General features: G+C 42.8%; 1 protein-coding gene across 1 annotated transcript in view; it reads right to left on the reverse strand.

Annotated features, from left to right (window-relative positions):
• Positions 1–1,167: 1,167 nt before the first annotated feature.
• The window catches only part of LOC137331105 (mucin-4-like), a 92,380-nt gene continuing 74,291 nt past the window's right edge, over positions 1,168–19,256 (reverse strand). The window contains exons 47-53 of the mRNA XM_067994709.1: positions 18,930–19,092; positions 18,714–18,812; positions 8,010–8,178; positions 6,343–6,531; positions 5,258–5,307; positions 4,054–4,160; positions 1,168–2,002 (exon numbers count right to left, since the gene is read on the reverse strand). Of these exons, the coding sequence (XP_067850810.1) occupies positions 1,946–2,002; positions 4,054–4,160; positions 5,258–5,307; positions 6,343–6,531; positions 8,010–8,178; positions 18,714–18,812; positions 18,930–19,092 (834 nt within the window). The 3' untranslated portion in view covers positions 1,168–1,945. The remainder of the gene's footprint in view (positions 2,003–4,053; positions 4,161–5,257; positions 5,308–6,342; positions 6,532–8,009; positions 8,179–18,713; positions 18,813–18,929; positions 19,093–19,256) is intronic.

Consider the following 19,256-nt stretch of genomic DNA (forward strand, 5'->3'; position numbering starts at 1 on the left):
CCCATCCCTAATTGCCCTTGAGAAGGTGGTAGTGAGCCGCCGCCTTGAACCGCTGCAGTCTGTGTGGTGAAGGTTCTCCCACAGTTAGGAAGGGAGTTCCAGGATTTTGACCCAGCGACGATGAAGGAACGGCGATATATTTCCAAGTCGGGATGGTGTGTGACTTGGAGGGGAACGTGCAGGTGGTGTTGTTCCCATGTGCCTGCTGCCCTTGTCCTTCTAGATGGTAGAGGTCGCAGGTTTGGGAGGTGCTGTCGAAGAAGCCTTGGTGAGTTGCTGCAGTGCATCCTGTAGATGGTACACACTGCAGTCACTGTGCGCCAGTGGTGAATGGAGTGAATGTTTAGTGTGGTGGATGGGGTGCCAATCAAGCGGGCTGCTTTGTCCTGGATGGTGTCAAGCTTGTTGAGTGTTGTTGGAGCTGCACTCATCCAGGCAAGTGGAGAGTATTCCATCACACTCCTGACTTGTGCCTTGTAGATGGTGGAAAGGCTTTGGGGAGTCAGGAGGTGAGTCACTCGCTGCAGAATATCCAGCCTCTGACCTGTTCTTGTAGCCACAGTATTTATGTGGCTGGTCCAGTTAAGTTTCTGGTCAATGGTGACCCCCAGGATGTTGATGGTGGGGGATTCGGCAATGGTAATGCTATCGAATGTCAAGGGGAGGTGGTTGGACTCTCTCTTGTTGGAGATGGTCATTGCCTGGCACTTGTCTGGTGCGAATATTACTTGCCATTTATCAGCCCAAGACTGGATGTTGTCCAGTTCTTGCTACATGTGGGTACGGACTGCTTCATTATCTGAGGGGTTGCGAATGGAACTGAACACTGTGCAATCATCAGCGAACAGCCCACCTCTGACCTTATGATGGAGGGAAGGTCACTGATGAAGCAAGGTCTGCGGGTTCAAATCCCGCCGTGGCAAGTTGTGAAATTGAATTCAATAAATCTGGTAATTAGTGTGCTGGCACCAGGAAAAATGACCATTGAAGTTACATAAAGAAATCTAACTGGAACTCACCACCCCCAACTGGTCTGGCCTACACAAGACTCCAGTCCTGCGCTAAGTGGTTGACTCTTAATGCCCCCAGGGCAACGAGGGATAGAAAATAAATGTGGCATTGCTGTGTTACCCGTAGCCCAAGAGCAAGTAAAAAATCTTCCACTGATTAGATCAATTGGTTGCTTTATTTAAATCTTTGAAATTTTTATATATATTTTGTATAGAATTTTTAAATGATTTGCTTTAGAATAAATTACACATGACTCCGTCTCCAGTGCTTTTCATAGAAATAAGTTTTGTTGCCCTTCACCAAATAAAATACACCTTACACACTCAAACTGTATTTTACTTATCACAAAAAAATCAGATTCTAATTATAGTAACATTACGTGTAATTTGATGACCAAATATTCATATATCAAATATAGTAATGCAAACATTATAAAAGTAGTGCTCTAAAATGATACATATACATGTTTTAATGATTATTGTAAATATGATTTGTAAATTTCAACATTGAAGAAATATTGAGATGTTATATATTATGGTAACAGTATTCTCAACAGCTGGTATTCTATTGATAACTCTCACAAAGTAATGAATGGCAATTGACTGTAAATGATAAGGTGATGATATCACCAGACACCAGGAACAAAACACACCCCTTTAATTCATATGAACCTTTATGGAATTTACTGACAGCATTGTTATGGAGAGTACGAGTTACTAATTTGAACGTAAAGTGTTTACTACATGATATAATATTGGAAGATATTGTTGATTTAGAGGATAGATAACAAAAAACTGATTCAAGTATACATATCTAAGTAACCCGTATATTTATAGTACGTTCTCGGTGCAGCACTTCCTTTATGCCAGTGTGTCACTTTTCGCAAACTACAGACAGAAGCTTCCTTGAATTCTTCAGTGCTATGTTGCTGGATTTACGGCACATCTGTATCAATACCATTCTTCTTGAGTGATGGTCTTTCAATTTTTATCTAAAAATTGAGTATGTTCATTAGGTATGGTAGATACTGTACTTAAGGTTTCAATATACCACGAATGGCTAAATGTAAGAGAGAGAATATAAGAGATGATTTTGAGCTTCCAATGGGAAGCTTTGCTCAGAGGGATCTTAGGTCAGAGACTAGCAGCTAAAGTGATATAGCCAAATCCTCAGCATGTGCTCCCTGTAAGTACAGCTTTCCTGCTGAGATGGGATCATGGAATCACTCCTATACTATACTGAGGCTGCAGTTTTCTGTGCATTTTTATTTTTGCTGTGAACACAATTTAACAAGACTACATTATATGAATCAGCAATAGTCAACAAGTATCTGGCAAATCAAATTAATATTGCAGTATAAAAACTGTATATGGGATCCTATGTTATATAAAGAGGGGTATAGAGCACAAAAGCATAGAGGTTATTCTAAATCTGTACAAATCATTGATTAGGCCACAGTTACAATAGTCTAGTTCTGAGTGCCTTACTTTAGGAAAGATGTCAAAGCCATGAGGGTGCAGAAGAGATTCATTAAGAGGATAGCAAGGATGAGAAGCTTTAGTTATAATGGTTTGAAACTGAACTGCATGAATTGAGCAAACATGCAAATGAGGCATCTGAATTAAAGAGAACATTTTAGAGCCGTGGAGGGCACAGGAGGATTTTTTTGACACAAAGGGCCTTTTAAATGCTGATGTAGGAGAGGGTAAAGGAAGCATGGAGCTAGGAGTCGCAACTTGGTGATGTGAAAGTGCTGGAAAATGTCAGAGGTAATAAAAGGCTAGGCACAATCTCAGAGACAGAGAGGGTAGGGAATTTCAGAAACAAAGTAAGGATGAGAGACATCAGAGACAAAGAAAGGGTGGAGGATCTCAGAGATACAGAAAGGGTGATGGATTCGAGAGACACAGAGAACGTTGAGAATTCCAATGAGAGAGAGATAGTGGAGGATCTTAAAGATAGAAGTTGGTGGAAATCTCAAAGACATTAGAGCAGGCAGAAGGTTGGATCTTGGAGACAAGTAACAAGCAGGAAAGAGGAATCTCAAAGTGGGCCGAGGGGAGAAATGGCCTAATCCGAAAAATGCACACAATTTTCAAAATTGTAAAAAAAATCAGTAACTTCTTGAGATCAGTGAATGGTTTATTCACATCTCTACTAAATAACAACAAAATTATTTTAAAGCTATCCTCCTGTGACAGACTTCTGTAGTCTTTTTGTTCTGCAGTCTATGTACACGTGTGCATGAGTGAAAGAGCCATGATGTGGAGATGCCGGTGATGGACTGGGGTGGACAAATGTAAGGAATCTTACAACACCAGGTTATAGTCCAACAGTATTATTTGAAAATCACAAGCTTTTGGAGGCTTTCTCCTTCATCAGGTGAGTGTGGGATTCCATGAAGGTTACCGCATATATAGTCAGAGAACAATGCCTGGTGATTACAGATCATCTTTCCAACTGCCCGTTGTCAAGGCAATCAGATAGAGAGACATTACATACAGGACTACTGAATATACAAACGGTCCGAACCCAAAGACAGAGAGAGAGAGAGAAAGAAACATCCGAAAGGAAGAGAGAGAATGACCAGTTGTATTAAAAACAGATAACTCTTTTTTCGCTGGTGGGGTTACGTGTCGCGTGACATGAACCCAAGATCCCGGCCTCAACGACACCTTTTGATTGGTGTGATGCTGTCCCAACATCGTATAAGATATGCGATTTGAGAACCTTTTCATTCAATCATCTGACGAAGGAGATAATCTCCGAAAGCTTGTGATTTTAAAATAAATTTGTTGGACTATAACCTGGTGTTGTAAGATTCCTTACATTTGTCATTTTATGTGTAATATTGGAAGTGGACATTAATACTGTGGTTTGTGAGGTTAATGGTTTTACCACAATATTACTGTACCAGGATTAGAAACCATTAGTGAACAGATATGAACGAAGTAAGCCACAGAACGATGCCTGTTATATTTCACATATTACAATATCCATATCACCGTGAGAATCAGTGGCAAGTTATGTGTTGTTTTATACCTCTGCAGCTGGGCTGACGTTATCAAGAGATGGTTTCCAGGTCATAGAAGACAGATTCTTATTGTCCAATGAAGGCAACACATAGGTATCTTGAAACTTGGAAGAAACTGAAAGAGTAAATAAATTTGATTTAAAAATTACATTCAATAGGTACCATGTTGAAATAACGTGAATAAGCTTCAGCAAACAGTTATGTAAACTCAAGACATCAAAATAAAAATTCACTAAATGATGGATTGCCACAATTATTTTAATAATATGCACATAGCACATGAAAAGAACAACAGAGGTTCAGTGACGTATGTTCAATTTGACTAATGCGTAACTGATTCACTTATTATGCCAATGTTACTTGTACCACTGCTGGGAAATGGCTGTGGTGCCTCCTGCAGCATAGTGTGGTTGATGATGCCGGCTGAGTTTTGATTTTCTCACCTTGCCGAGTGCAATTGATCAGTCTACATTGAGCAAGGTATCTCTTTATATTTGAAACCCCCCCTCTGCTATCCTAGCAATGCTGGATGCCATAAACATACCAGCATTCCTGATGCTCAGTGGTTGCTAAGCTGCTAATGATGGAAAATCTGCCATATGGCATTGTCCCCTCATTAATGTCTGATTTAAATGTGCTGCCCAAATATGGGCAGATATATTCTATTTTTGCTGTTAGTTCCAGCAGGAAATCCTGGACGTCGTGGCGGATTCCAGGGAGCCAATGAAAACTCCTGTCCCATCTCATGTCCCAACCTCCTAATTACTGCCCAAAAGCAGGGCAGAAAATCCAACTCTCCGAATTGGAAGGTGGTTGAGTTAATGGGACAAAATTGATTTCCTGATATTAATTTTAAAACAGGATTTAAAGAAATAGACAGTTAGCTTTGTATCATGGTCAAGTTAGAGGGGTTGGTCAACTTGTGAGGCTGTACTGTATCAGGTCTTATGACAAAGAATATCATAGCCATAAGTGTTGCACTAAAATACTTGTATTTGTTTGCTATCATAACTGAAATGAACCCCGCTATTCAATGAATCCCGCAAGGTTACGCTACATCGGCAACAAAAAATATATACACATTCAAAAAATGCAACAGCGATACAAAGGCTGAGTTAAACATGATGATCTAACACACACAGAACTATTACTCATGCTTGGTCTGGTGAGCCTGAGGTATAAAACATGTAAGATTATAACTATAACACTTACACGGACTCTTTTGCCAAGAGAATGTTGTGTGGTGTTCTGCATTTTCAGTGCTGTTAAAAAAAAACCTCTGAGCTGTTAGTAAACCTGAGTGGTACTATATCACCCTTTGGATTGTTAATAAACAGTCCAAGAAATCAGTGATTTTTTTTTCAATTCAGCCTTATGCAATGATTGCAACAATCTCAATTCCCAAGAATTATTGACTATCTGACATAAAAAAATTAAAAGGGCCTGAAATTCTTGGGGGTCCACTCTGTTGGAACCCCTACCCCAGGCTGGAGATCTCGTCCCAAATCTCAGGGATGGGGTCATCTGCAGGACCGAGGCAGGCTGTGCTTGCAAAGGCGCAACAGCAGCGCCTGTTCCAAATTGCCAGCAGAAAGGAGGCCCAGGGAGGCCCTATTCTCTTCACATCATCTGCTCCCAGTGGAGCAAGCGGGTCTCTTTAGGAAGTTAGTGATCCCCTCTGGGATCAATTACCTTACTCTCGTAAAGGTTTAGGACCTTTTCACAGATCTCAGCTGGTTCTACTGAGGTCTACGGAGGGCGTAAAGAGTACAATTCTTGGGGCATCCAGGCAATTTCCCCAGACACGCCCCTTTCCATAGGGAGGATGGGCGGAAGACCCCCAACCAAAAAATGGTTGAAGCTAAAAAAAAGTGGAATTCAGACGTAACCTGGGTTCCACACCATTTTCTGGTCCCTTGATTGGAGATCTGCCCTAGTTGTGCCTTGGGCCAGACCAGAATTTCACACCCAAAAGTTGAAGTTAATTCACAGGTCACACTGCTGATACATTTTCAACCACAAATAGATCTAAATGTGCTCAAAGCAGTCAAATTAATTCTCCATTCAGTAGCAATTGTTTTTCAACAGTTGGAATTGCAACTCAGTTAGATTGGCAGTGTAGCATAAATTCAGGGCACAATCTTGTGATTCATGGCTTGGTGATAAACATTACATAATTCCCCACCATGGGTTTGAGTACTTTATTATAATTTTGCACATAGCCTAAGATACAAAAGTAGTAACATTTTGTATAATCCCCTGCAATGTTCTTAGGAATATAAAGCAATGTAGTATACCTGCATGTGTCATTTATGAGTCTTTCTCTTCCACGTATTCTATATTTCCATACAATTAAAAATATGGCTAACATCAGTAAGAACAGGAATGCTAAGGCTCCAAATAGAATGCCAAAAAATGCTCCAAGGTTTATGGTTAGATGTTCACAGCGATCACCGTAACTTGAATATATTGTTCTTGGAACACATCTGTAAACAAACACCAAACAGCATCAGGCACTGATATCATTGAAATCCTACCTAGCAAGATACCACTATAGATCTTAATATTGTCTCTTTGGAAACTTTTGATTTGAAAACTTTTAAATGTTCAGACCAACCATATCAAGGGCACTGGCCATAAAAATCTACCCATCATAATGATACACAATGAATTCAATTACTATTTACATTTTCAGTCTTTGATGACCATGGGTAGATAAGTAGCAGTCAAGAAATGATAATATGGAAATATAAAGTCTGGAAATTTACTGCAGTTTTTGTTGTGGGAGGAGTCTCCACCACCCCAAACAAAGTACTTGCCACAGAGTGGGTGGGGCTGAGCGGGTGGTAAGGTCTCCCAAGACCGGGAGTTTCTGCAGTCCCCGGAAACAGTGGCTCCCATTGTAAGTGAGTCACAACTAATAATTTTTTAAAAAGGCCTGTTCTTCGGGCCTAGGCCAAATTCTTGCCTGGACCTCAAGGTGGGCCCCACAACTGCCGCTCCAGGGGACACTGCACCTCCTTTCACTGGACATACCAGCCTCTAGGGAACTGTATTTTTAGGGCATGGCTGTGCAAAGTTGTCCTGCCACATGCAGTCTGAATACGTGCAAATTTGTCACTTTAATGGCATTTAATCCAGTATGTAAGGACTGCTGTAAGCCAGGAGGTCCATGTGAGAAGTACTTTAACTATCTTTTTGCTTTATTGTACAATATTTAAAGAAGCAAAGAAGCAAAGAAGCAAAGTAGCAATCAGCTGGGCCATTTCTGAAAACTTTAGAAGCCCTTCCCAACAAAGCTAAATTTCCATGTTAGCTAAATTTAAAATTTTTGGAACCACCAAATCTGTGTACTTAGCTGATAAACCAAGCCAAAAAGTTCACTAAAGCAAAATGAAACAATCTCAGGTCGTTCTTGTTGGCTCGTTAGGTGAGTACAATTTGAGAGACTCTCTTGAGTTTAACACAGTTTGCTGAAATTGAAGAAGTATTCTGGGGAATGATGTTTGAAGCACTGTCTGGCAGTCTTTCTGAGATAACCCAGAGGCATCTGAGAAATGGTGGATAGAATTTTGATGAAGGGTCATAGGCCTGAAATGTTAAACCTACCTTCCTTTCTCTGCAGATGCTGCCTGATCGGCTGAGTATTTACAGCATTTTCAGTTTTTATTTTGGTGGACTGGTTTCACTGACTAGAACTTTGAATAAAAGTGTGAGGATTAGATTTTGAAGGCGGAATGTGGGTTGGATTTTTCATTCAACTTTTATTTGGAAGTACTTTTCAAGGAGAAGAGCAATTATTTAAAAAAAAAATATGCAAATGATATGAACACATTTTGAGATATCACTTTTTATAGTGTGAGGTTGGCATATGTTGCCGTAACGACGTGTATGCAAATAAAGATAATTTCCTTCTACTTTGGTGAGGAACTGCTCAACGTTTTAGAATAAGTGTATTTCATACATGCACACAGGTCCAGTTGTCGGATGCTTGCACTCTGCCTGATTCAGACAATAAGCGATGTAACAGGGAGATCGGCAAATCACTCCACTTTGGTCAGCCCACTGAAGCTCGTAACCAGCAAATTTAGTGTCATTGCAGCTGAAGTGATTCAGTAGCTCGTTGAATGATACTGTAATAAGAAAGAAACCATTCAATATTTTGATTCAGTGGGGGTAATTTTAACCTCTCCCATGACAGACAGGAGATGGTCGGGGTGGGGTGGGTTAAATCGGTAAATATGTGAAATCCAACTCCAACCCACCGCGAACGCGCCTATTTCTGATTTAACATTGGCAGGTTTGGTGGAGAGCGAGTAACCTGTTCTGGAGAGGCAGGTCCATGATTACAATATTTAAATGAGACTCCGTTCCTCAGATTTTGGGATACATTTCAATTTACCGGCTGCGGGCCGGTTTTCCCAGGGCTTGGGAAACCCGGCAGCTAAAGGGAGGCGGGAGGTGCCGGCTCCAGCAGGTAAGTGCTTTTCCAGCACTGCTTGTGAGACAGGAGGAGCAGGAGTGCTTCCCCCCGGCCCTTCAAGCAAATCTTGTGCGGCGATCCGCCGACCTACTCGTGATCTACTGACCCTTCTTGATCTTCCGACCTTCCCCGCGATCTGCCGACCCTTACCACTATGCCTCCTTTCTGCGCTCCGAGCTCCACCCACCACGCCCCAATCTTTTCCAATTGCCGGCGACCATCCCCAAGGGTCGCGAGCTGCGGCCTTGCACTGCTGGCTTTCCTGCCTGGCAGCTGGTCAGCCTCGCAATCTGGCTGGCTGCCGGGCGGGAAAGGAATTAAAAAATGTTGACGTTAAATTCGACAGGACCTACGTGTCGCCGGCATTTCCAGGTTTCCCTGCCGTAAACACGTGCCCTGCTCCCTCCCCGCCTCCCCGTAAGTATCGGGGCCAGTCTAGCAAATCAAATAGTGTATTGATAATTGATTATAGTAGACATTAATGATAATACATAGGAAAGGGGCACATTTGAGGGGAAAAAGACCAAATCAAGGGAATGATGGCTGAGGTACTAAATGAGTACGTTGCATCTGTCTTTCCCAAGAAAGAAGATGCTGCCAAAGTCACAGTAAAAGAGGAGATAGTTGAGATACTGGATGGGCTAAAAATTGATAAAGAGGTGGTAATAGAAAGGCTGGCTGTACTTAGAATAGATAAGTCACCCGGTCTGGATGGGATGCATCCTAGGTTGCTGAGGGAAGTACGGGTGGAAATTGCGGAGGTACTGGCCATAATCTTCCAATCGTCCTTAGATACCGGGGTGGTGCCAGAGGACTGGAGAATTGCAAATGTTAAACCCTTATTCAAAAAAGGGTGTAAGGATAAACACAGCAACTACAGGCCAGTCAGTGTAAACCTCGGTGGTGGGGAAACTTTTAGAAATGATAATCCGGGACAAAATTAACGGTCACTTGGACAAATATGGATTAATTAAGGAAAGCCAGCATGGATTTGTTAAAGGCAAATCGTGTTTAACCAACTTGATTGAGTTTTTTGATGCGGTAACAGAGAGGGTTGATGAGAGCAATGCGGTAGATGTGGTGTGTATGGATTTCCAAAAGGCGTTTGATAAAGTGCCACATAATAGGCTTGAAGGCAAAGTTGAAGTCCATGGAATAAAAGGGGCAGTGGCAGCATGGATACGAAATTGGCTAAGTGACAGGAAACAGAGAGTAGTGGTGAATGGTTGTTTTTCGGACCGGAGGGAGGTACACAGTGGTGTCCCCCAGGGGTCGGTACTAGGACCACTGCTTTTCTTGATATATATTAATGACTTGGACTTGGATGCAAAGGGCACAATTTCAAAATTTGTAGGTGACACAAAACTTGGAAGTGTAGTAAACAGTGAGGCGGATAGTGATAGACCTCAAGAGGACATAGACAGGCTGGTGGAATGGGCGGACATGTGGCAGATGAAATTTAGCGCAGAATCATAGAAAGTTACAGCACAGGAGGCGGCCATTTGGTCCATCATGTCCGTGCCAGCTGATAAAGAGCAATCCAGCTTAATCCCGCTTTCCAGCACTTGGTCCGTAGCCCTGTAGGTTACGGAACTTCAAGTGCATATCCAAGTACTTTTTAAATGAGTTGAGGGTTTCTGTCTCTACCAACCTTGCAGGCAGTGAGTTCCACTACCCTCTGGGTGAAAAAAATTCTCCTCAGCTCCCCTCTAATCTTTCTACCAATTACTTTAAATCTATGCCCCCTGGTCACTGATCCTTCTGCTAAGGGAAATAGGTCCTCCCTATCCACTCTACCTAGTCCTGTCATAATTTGATATACCTCAATTAAATCTCCCCTCAGCCTCCTTTGTTCCAAAGAAAACAACCCCAGCCTATCCAATCTTTTCTCATAGCTAAAATTCTCCAGCCCTGGCAACATCCTCTTAACTCTCCTCTGTACCCTCTCTAGTGCAATCACATCTTTCCTGTAATGTGGTGACCAGAACTGTACGCAGTACTCAAGCTATGGCCTAACCAATGTTTTATACAGTTCTAGCATAACCTCCCTGCTCTCATATTCTATGCATCGTCTAATAAAGGAAAGTATCCTGTATGCCTATTTTACCACCTTATCTACCTGTCCTGCTACCTTCAGGGATCTGTGGACATGCACTCCAAGGTCCCTTTGTTCCTCTACACCTCTCAGTACCTCCCATTTATTGTGTACTCCCTTGCCTTGTTTGCCCTTCCCAAATGCATTGACTCACACTTCTCTGGATTGAATTCCATTTGCCACTTTTCTGCCCACCTGATCAGTCCATTGATATCTTCCTGCAGTCTACAGCTTTCCTCCTCACTATCAACCACACGGCCAATTTTTGTATCATCTGCAAACTTCTTGATCAAGCCCCCCCACATTCAAGTCCAAATCATTAATATACACCACAAAAAGCAAGGTTCCTAGTACTGAGCCTTGCAGGACCCTACAAGGCTCAGTATTAGGCCCGCAAAAACAGCCGTCAACCATTACCCTTTGCTTCCTGCCACTGAGCCAATTTTGGATCCAACTAGCCACTGTCCCTAGGATCCCATGGGCTTTTACTTTTTTGACCAGTCTGCCATGTGGGACGTTGTCAAAAGCCATACTAAAATCCATGTACACTACATCAAACGCATTACCCTCATCGACCCTCCTTGTTACCTGCTCAAAAAAGTCAATCAAGTTAGTCAGACATGACCTTCCCTTAACTAATCCATGCTGACTGTCCTTGATTAACCTGTGCCTTTCTAAATCACGATTTATGTTGGTCCCTCAGAATTGATTTCAATAATTTGCCCACATCGAAGTTAGACTGGCCTATAATTACTCGGTCTATCTCTTTCTCCCTTTTTAAACAACGGTACAACGTTAGCAGTCCTCCACTCCTCTGGCACCACTCCTGTAGCCAGGGAGGATTGGAAAATGATGGTCAGAGCCTCCGCTATTTCCTCCCTTGTTTCTCTTAACAGCCTGGTTTACATTTCATTTGGGCCTGGTGATTTATCTACTTTCAAAGATACCAATTCCCTTAATACTTCCTCTCTCATTATGTTTATCCCATCCAATATTTCACACTCCTCCTTAACTACAATGTCCACATTGTCCCCCACTTTTGTGAAGACAGAAGCAAAGTATTCATTAAGAACCATACCCACATCTTCCGCCTCCTCTAATAGGCCCTACTCTTTCCTTAGTTATTCTCTTGCTCTTTATATATTTATAAAACAATTTTGGGTTTTCCTTAATTTTACTTGCCAGTATTTTTTCATGCCCTCTCTTTGCTTTCCTAATTTCCTTTCAATTTCACTCCTGCACTTTCTATACTTCTCTAGGCTTTCTGCAGTATTGAGCTCTTGGTGTCGGACGTAAGCTTCCTTTTTTGCCTTATCTTACCCTGTATGCTCCTTGTCATCCAGGGGGCTCTAGATTTGGCAGTCCCACCCTTTTTCTTTGTGTGAGCATGTTTACTCTGAACCCCTTGAATCTCCCACTTGAATGTCTCCCACTGCACTGACACTGATTTAACTTCAAATAGCTGTTTCCAGTCCACTTTTCTAAATCACTTCTCAGCTGAGTAAAATTGGCCTTTCCCCAATTTAGAACTGTTACTCCTGTTCTTTGTCCTTTTCCACAATTATGCTAAATCGAACTGAATTATGATCACTACCATCAAAATGCTCTCCCACTGATTCTCCTTCCACCTGCCCAGCTTCATTTCCTAAAACTAAATCCAGAACTGCACCCCCCCACCTTGTTGGGCTTGCTACCTCCTGGCTGAAAAAGTTCTCCTGAATGCAATTTTATGAATTCTGCGCCTGTTAGGACTGGGTTAACTTCGATATGAAAGTTTCATTTAAATCATGTTAAAGCTCATCGAATTGGTTACTATTTTAACTGTGAATCCTTGATTACATGTGCAGCTGAAATTTCCAGCTCTGTTACTACAGACAGAATTGGGTGAACACGGTGAACTGTCACATTCATTAATGTCACTGCAGAATGTTCCATTGCCGAGAATGGTATGAGAAATGGAACATTGGATTTTATTACTGCAAAGTGTGTATTAATCATAAATTCTTATCCATCATATGTTTTTTAAACTTAGGGAAGCAGCTTTACCCCACAATAAACATAATGCCATTGGTGGTTCATTCAAGAAGGTAGCAACCTCATGACGAGTTAAAAATTATTTAGAAATTATCAGTTATCACTTAAAAGGTACAAGTGAATACTTGAAGATAAGCCAATTGCAGGCTTCGTCTTGGAGTATTTCTTCAAGTATATGGTAATCATGTTCTCACAATAATTGGCTCTGAAATTCTGCAGGGGTTCTCCCAGTCTCCCGTATCTCCGGCAGGAGATTGGCGAAAAGCCCAAGGAGACAGCGTAAAAGGTAGAAAACTGCCATTAACGCCATTTCCCTGAGGGTTCTGGCAGTTACCCCCATGGAATTAAAGTGCCCTAATGTACTTCATCTTTTATTGTTCGGTTCACATAAATATTTTGTCCACCTTGTTCTGTAACTTCTGAGCTGTCTCCTTGATTTCATAGCCTTTCCTACTGTGGTACCATCTTTTTTTTTATTCGTTCATGGGATGTGGGTGTCGCTGGCAAGGCCAGCATTTATTGCCCGTCACTAATTGCCCTCGAGAAGGTGGTGGTGAGCCGCCTTCTTGAACTGCTGCAGTGCGTGTGGTGAAGGTTCTCCCACAGTGCTGTTAGGTAGGGAGTTCCAGGATTTTGACCCAGCGACAATGAAGGAACGGCGATATAGTTCCAAGTCGGAATTCTGAGTGACTTGGAGGGGAACGTGCAGGTGGTGTTGTTCCCATGTGCCTGCTTCCCTTGTCCTTCTAGGTGGTAGAGGTCGCGGGTTTGAAAGTTGCTGTCGAAGAATCCTTGGCGAGTTGCTGAAGTGCATCCTGCAAATGGTACACACTGCAGTCAGGGTGCACCGGTGGTGAAGGGAGTGAATGTTTAGGGTGATGGATGGGGTGCCAATCAAGTGGGCTGATTTGTCCTGAATGGTGTCAAGCTTCTTGAGTGCTGTTGGTACTGCACTCATCCAGGCAATTGGAGAGTATTCCATCACACTCCTGACTTGTGCCTTGTAGATGGTGGAAAGGCTCTGGGGAGTCAGGAGGTTAGTCACTCGCCACAGAATACCCAGCCTCTGACCTGTGGCTGGTCCAGTTAAGTTTCTGGTCAATGGTGATCCCAGGATGTAGATGGTGGGGGATTCCACGCTGGTAATGCCATTGAAGGTCAAGGGGTGGTTCTTAGATTCTCTCTTGTTGAAGATGGTCATTGCCTGGCGTGAATGTTACATGCCACTTATCAGCCCAAGCCTGGATGTTGTCCAGGTCTTGCTGCATGTGGGCACGGACTGCTTCATTATCTGAGGGGTTGTGAATGGAACTGAACACTGTGCAATCATCAGCGAACATCCCCATTTCTGATCTTATGATGGAGGGAAGGTCATTGATGAAGCAGCTGAAGATGGTTGGGCCTAGGACACAGCCCTGAGAAACTCCTGCAGCAACGTCCTGGGGCTGAGATAATTGGACTCCAACAATCACTACCATCTTCCTTTGTGCTAGCTATGACCACAGCCACTGGAGAGTTTCCCCCCTGATTCCCATTGACTTCAATTTTAGTAGGGCTCCTTGGTGCCACACTTGGTCAAATGCTGCCTTGATGTCAAGGGCAGTCACTCTCACCTCACCTCTGGAGTTCAGTTTTTTTGCCCATGTTTGGACGAAAGCTTCAACAAGGTCTGGAGCTGAGTGGTCCTGGCGGAACTCAAACTGAGCATCGGTGAGCAGGTTATTGGTGAGTAAGTGCCGCTTGATAGCACTGTCGACGACACCTTCCATCACTTTGCTGATGATTGAGAGTAGACTGATGGAGCGGTAATTGGCCGGATTGGATTTGTCCTGCTTTTTGTGGACAGGACATATCTCGGCAATTTTCCACATTGTCGGGTAGATGCCAGTGTTGTAGCTGTACTGGAACAGTTTGGCTGAAGGCGTGGCTAGTTCTGGAGCACAAGTCTTCAGCACTGCAGCCGGGATGTTGTCGGGGTCCATAGCCTTTGTTGTAACCAGTGCACTCAGCCGTTTCTTGATATCACGTGGAGTGAATCGAATTGGCCGAAGACTGGCTTCTGTGATGGTGGGGATATCGGGAGGAGGCTGAGATGGATCATCCACTCGGCACTTCTGGCTGAAGATGGTTGCAAACGCTTCCATCTTCAGTCTTTTGCACTCACGTGCTGGACTCTGCGATGATTGAGGGTGGGGATGTTTACAGAGCCTCCTCCTCCCGTTAGTTGTTTAATTGTCCACCAGCATTCACGACTGGATGTGGCAGAACTGCAGAGATTTGGTCTGATCTGTTGGTTGTGGAATCACTTAGCTCTGTCTATAGCATGTTGCTTCTGCTGTTTAGCATGCATGTAGTCCTGTGTTGTAGCTACACCAGGTTGGCACCTCATTTTTAGGTACGCCTGGTGCTGCTCCTGGCATGCTCTTCTACACTCCTCATTGAACCAGGGTTGATTCCCAGGCTTGTTGGTAATGGTAGAGTGAGGAATATGCTGGGCCATGAGATTACAGATTGTGCTGGAGTACAATTCTGCTGCTGCTGATGGCCCACAGCGCCTCATGGATGCCCATTTGCAAACTTGACTAACTTGCCTTGAGTTTCTGAATCTAAGTCATTGATGTGAATGAGAAACAGTAGTGTTCCCAACATTAAGCCCTGGGGAACCCTACTCAGTCCTTCTCCTCACCCGAATATAACTCCTCTAACAAATACCCGGTGTTTTCTACCCTTCATTTAATTTCTTAAGCCATTCCCAAGATTTATGCAGCATCATTTGAACATAACTCGTACCTTTGGGGTAGAACTCTGTCAAATGCCTTTTGGAAATCTAAATACATCAACTTATAGAATTTCCCACAGTCCACTTGGGTTGCCACTTCCTAAAAGTAGTCCCGGAAGATTGTCGTGCAGTTTCTGAAACCTGATTTACCAGGACTAGGGGAGGTCCTGTGGTTAGGTAGTATCGGGAGTGAGCGGTCTTGTGTTTTGTAGAACTGAAGTGGGTTCAGGGGTTTTGTAGGACTATGGTGAGGATGTTAAGATTTAGAATGAGTGGGGCTGCTGAGGTCTTGGAGTACTGGGGGGAGGATTGTAGTATGTGGTAATTGTGAACCTGCTGAGGTATAGATGTGGTGGAGGTTGGAGTATTTTGGACTTTGGGAGAGTTGTTGCGGTATGATAGAACATGAGGGGATCCTGTAATGTTGAAGTATTGTGATCTGGGAGTCAGTTCACATCATCTGGGAGAAGTGGGTTGGGAGTCCCAGAGTATGTGAAGATTGGGCAGGGAGTTTTGGGATATGAGAAAATTGAGATGGAATCTTACAGTCTGGGAGCATTGAGAATGGTTTCTTGAGTGTCTGGAGGCGATGGGAGGGTTTGGGGTGCTAGGGTCTGGAATCATTGGGAAGGTGGTCTTTGGGTGTGAGACTACTAGCAGGGTAATTCTGGGATCTGGGAGTATTGGTAGGGGGAATCGTGGACAATGGGTTTGGGCTGTGGTATGGGATTGGGGGAAGGGTAACCAAGAGCTTGTGGGAACTGGGGAGAAGAACACATGGGGTTGTGAGAGGTAGGGGGGACCAATAGGGTCTGGCACTATTGAAGGAAAGTTAGGTGTAGTTTTGGGGTGCTGAGGTCTGACGGTATTTTTGGGGAATAGGGTATATTGTTGTTAAGGGGGAGGAAATGCAAGAGAATGGAGAAGTGAACCTTCATCCATTTCCCTGGAAATTTACAATTATTCTGAAGCTATTTATTTAGTAGTGATCCGGGAACGAGCTATTAGTAGATTAATTTTTCATACTGTATTTGCCAGTAAAAGTGCACCATGCACTTTAGTTAACCGGCTCAGTGCCAGGAAATCACTGGGAAGGTAACACAAGAGTTGGGGCCAATTGAGAGGCACAGTGACAGCAGCTGGGAGTGGTGGGGCTTGGACCAGGTGATAGGAATGATGGTGCCAACAGGTAGAGGGTAAATAGGATTCACCAATCGAAGCAAATCATCAGGAATAAATTTCATGTTCCACAATGGTGCTTGCCTCGCACCTGAGCAGTACAGCACCTGTTCCATAATCCAAAGCAGATGACACCAAAAATAACAAGCTGGGAAACATGATTTATGGGAGGATAGAGGGAGAAACTACAACTATTTCTTATGAAGACCAGGTATGGTAATAATGACCAGTTCAGGTCTGTATTCTGTAAATACATTTAATTCTGTTATTGTGAAGTATGTCATTTTAAAAATGTTTTATCATCTATTAAAATGTTACTGTTGAATCATGTTGACTAGCACCTGAATGGAGACCACTCAAATTAATACTTTGGGCAACCTATGGGGTGAGTGGTCTCAGCCCCGAGAGGAAATTTCCTTTTTTTGCACATTGGAGCAGATACACCCAGCATTTCTGGGTCCTGCCTCTGCTGGTCCTCTGTCAAACCCTGCACTCTGGAATTACACCCCAGCTTTTGAGGGCATTCAGGGTCACTGCTTGTTACATTGTGTAATGCTCCTGGAATTACCAACATAAACTTTTGTTAACGAATTAGTTGGTCTCCTGTGGCATTTCCCCTTGTCATCTGATTTACAAGGAGCAATGCTGCAGGAGACCAACTAATTAGTTAACAAAAGTTTGTATTGGTAATTTCATCAAATTTCTGAAGCCATTCCCAACACCCGCTCAGCTTTGAATATAACTGGTACCTTTGGGATAGAACTCTGTGAAATGCCTTTTGAAAATCTGAGTGCACCACGTTATAGAATTTCCCACAGTCCACTTGGGTTGTCACTTCCTAAACATAGTTTGGGAAGATTGTCATGCAGGATCTTCACTTTCTGAAACCTGATTTACCAGGACCAAGGGTGGTCCTGGGGGTTAGGTAGTATCGGGAGTGAGTGGTGAGTTGGGTCAAACTGAGTGGTATCGAGTGTCTGGAAGCAATGGGAAGGAATGGAAGGGTTTGGGTTGCTAGGGTCAGGAAACATTGGGAAGGTGGTTTTTGGGAGTGAGACTATTGGCAGGGTAATTCTGGAGTTTGGAAGTATTGGTAGGGGGAATCGTGGAAAACGTGATTGGGTCGTGGTCTGGGATTGGGAGAGGGTATCCAAGGGCTTTGGGGGATTGAGGAGTAGAACACATGGGGTGGAGGTAGGGTCTGGCACAATTGAAGGAAAACTCGGTGTAGTTTTGGTGTGTTGAGGTGTGACAGTATTTTTGGGGAATAGGGTATGGTAGTATTAATGGGGAGGAAACTTTAATCAACCAGCCAGAAAACCACTGGGAAGGTAACAGAAGAATTGGGGTCAGTTGAGAGACTCAATGATGGCAGCTGGGAGCGGTAGGGATTGGACCAGGTGATAGGAATGATGGTGCCAATAGGTCGAGTGTAAGTGTGATTCACCAATTGTAGCAGATCATCAGGAATATCTACATATTCCACAATGGCACTTGCCCCGCACCTGCAGTACAGCATCTGTTCCACAAACCAAAGCAGGTGACAAGAAAAGAAACAAGCTGGGAAACATGATTCAAGGGAGGATAGAGGGAGAAAGTACATCCACTTCTTATAAAGACCAGTCATGGTAATAAAGACCAGTCCAGGTCTTTATCTTGTAGATAAATTTAATTCTGTTATTGTGAAGTATGTCATTTAAAAAATGTTTTGTCATATTTAAAATGTTATTTTTGACATCAGAAAAGAATGGTGGATTTGAAAAATGTTTTTAACAAATTAATATAGGAATAAATTTGCAAACCATCCATTCAGCTGGAAGAAACTTACTTGAAGTGGAAAAAAAAATTATAATCATCCAATCAATTGAAAATATTTGGATAAATTTGACTATGATTAAGAATGACAGGAAGTGTAATGAATTTGTGCCTATTCAAAATCATTTAATAAAGTTTAGCTATATTATAAAGAGCAAGGTATGACTTTCAACATAGCGGAACTATATAGTTAATGAATTTACTGAGTTGTGCTTGAGGAATATTAATAATTATACAAAAACATGTACATGATTACATTACATATTATTTACATTACACTTACTTGAAAATCCTGGGTTGTAAGTACAATTATAACATTTCACAATGTTGATACATGTTGCATTTGGAGGACACGGGTTGTTGTCCTTACACTCATCTATATCTGTTGGGAAATATATAATAAAGTTTGAATGTAGTTGTTTGTGTAATATGCTTATGTACAATGATATTACAAATTTTGCTCAATCTTTCTGAAATAGGAGAATTAAAGATAGGTTACCTGAGCAACGTGTACCATCCCCAGTGAGTCCAGCGGGACAGGACCCACAACCAGAAGAGGAGTTGCAGTTTATTCCAGGGAAGCAGCTGGCACTCTGACACCGTCCAATTGTAGATCGACAGTCACTACTAGTGAATCCAGGTGCACACTTACAAGCAGTTTTCTGTAGAAAAGCAATGAGTAATTTGAAATAGACAGTTTCCGAGAAGTAAAGGGAATTAGGGGTTACAGGGAGCGGGCAGGAAATTGGACATGAATTTAGATTTGAGGTTAGGATCAGATCAGCCATGATCTTATTGAATGGCGGAGCAGGCTCGAGGGGCCGAT

This window comes from Heptranchias perlo, chromosome 13 (assembly GCF_035084215.1).
Source record: "Heptranchias perlo isolate sHepPer1 chromosome 13, sHepPer1.hap1, whole genome shotgun sequence".
Lineage (NCBI taxonomy): Eukaryota > Metazoa > Chordata > Chondrichthyes > Hexanchiformes > Hexanchidae > Heptranchias > Heptranchias perlo.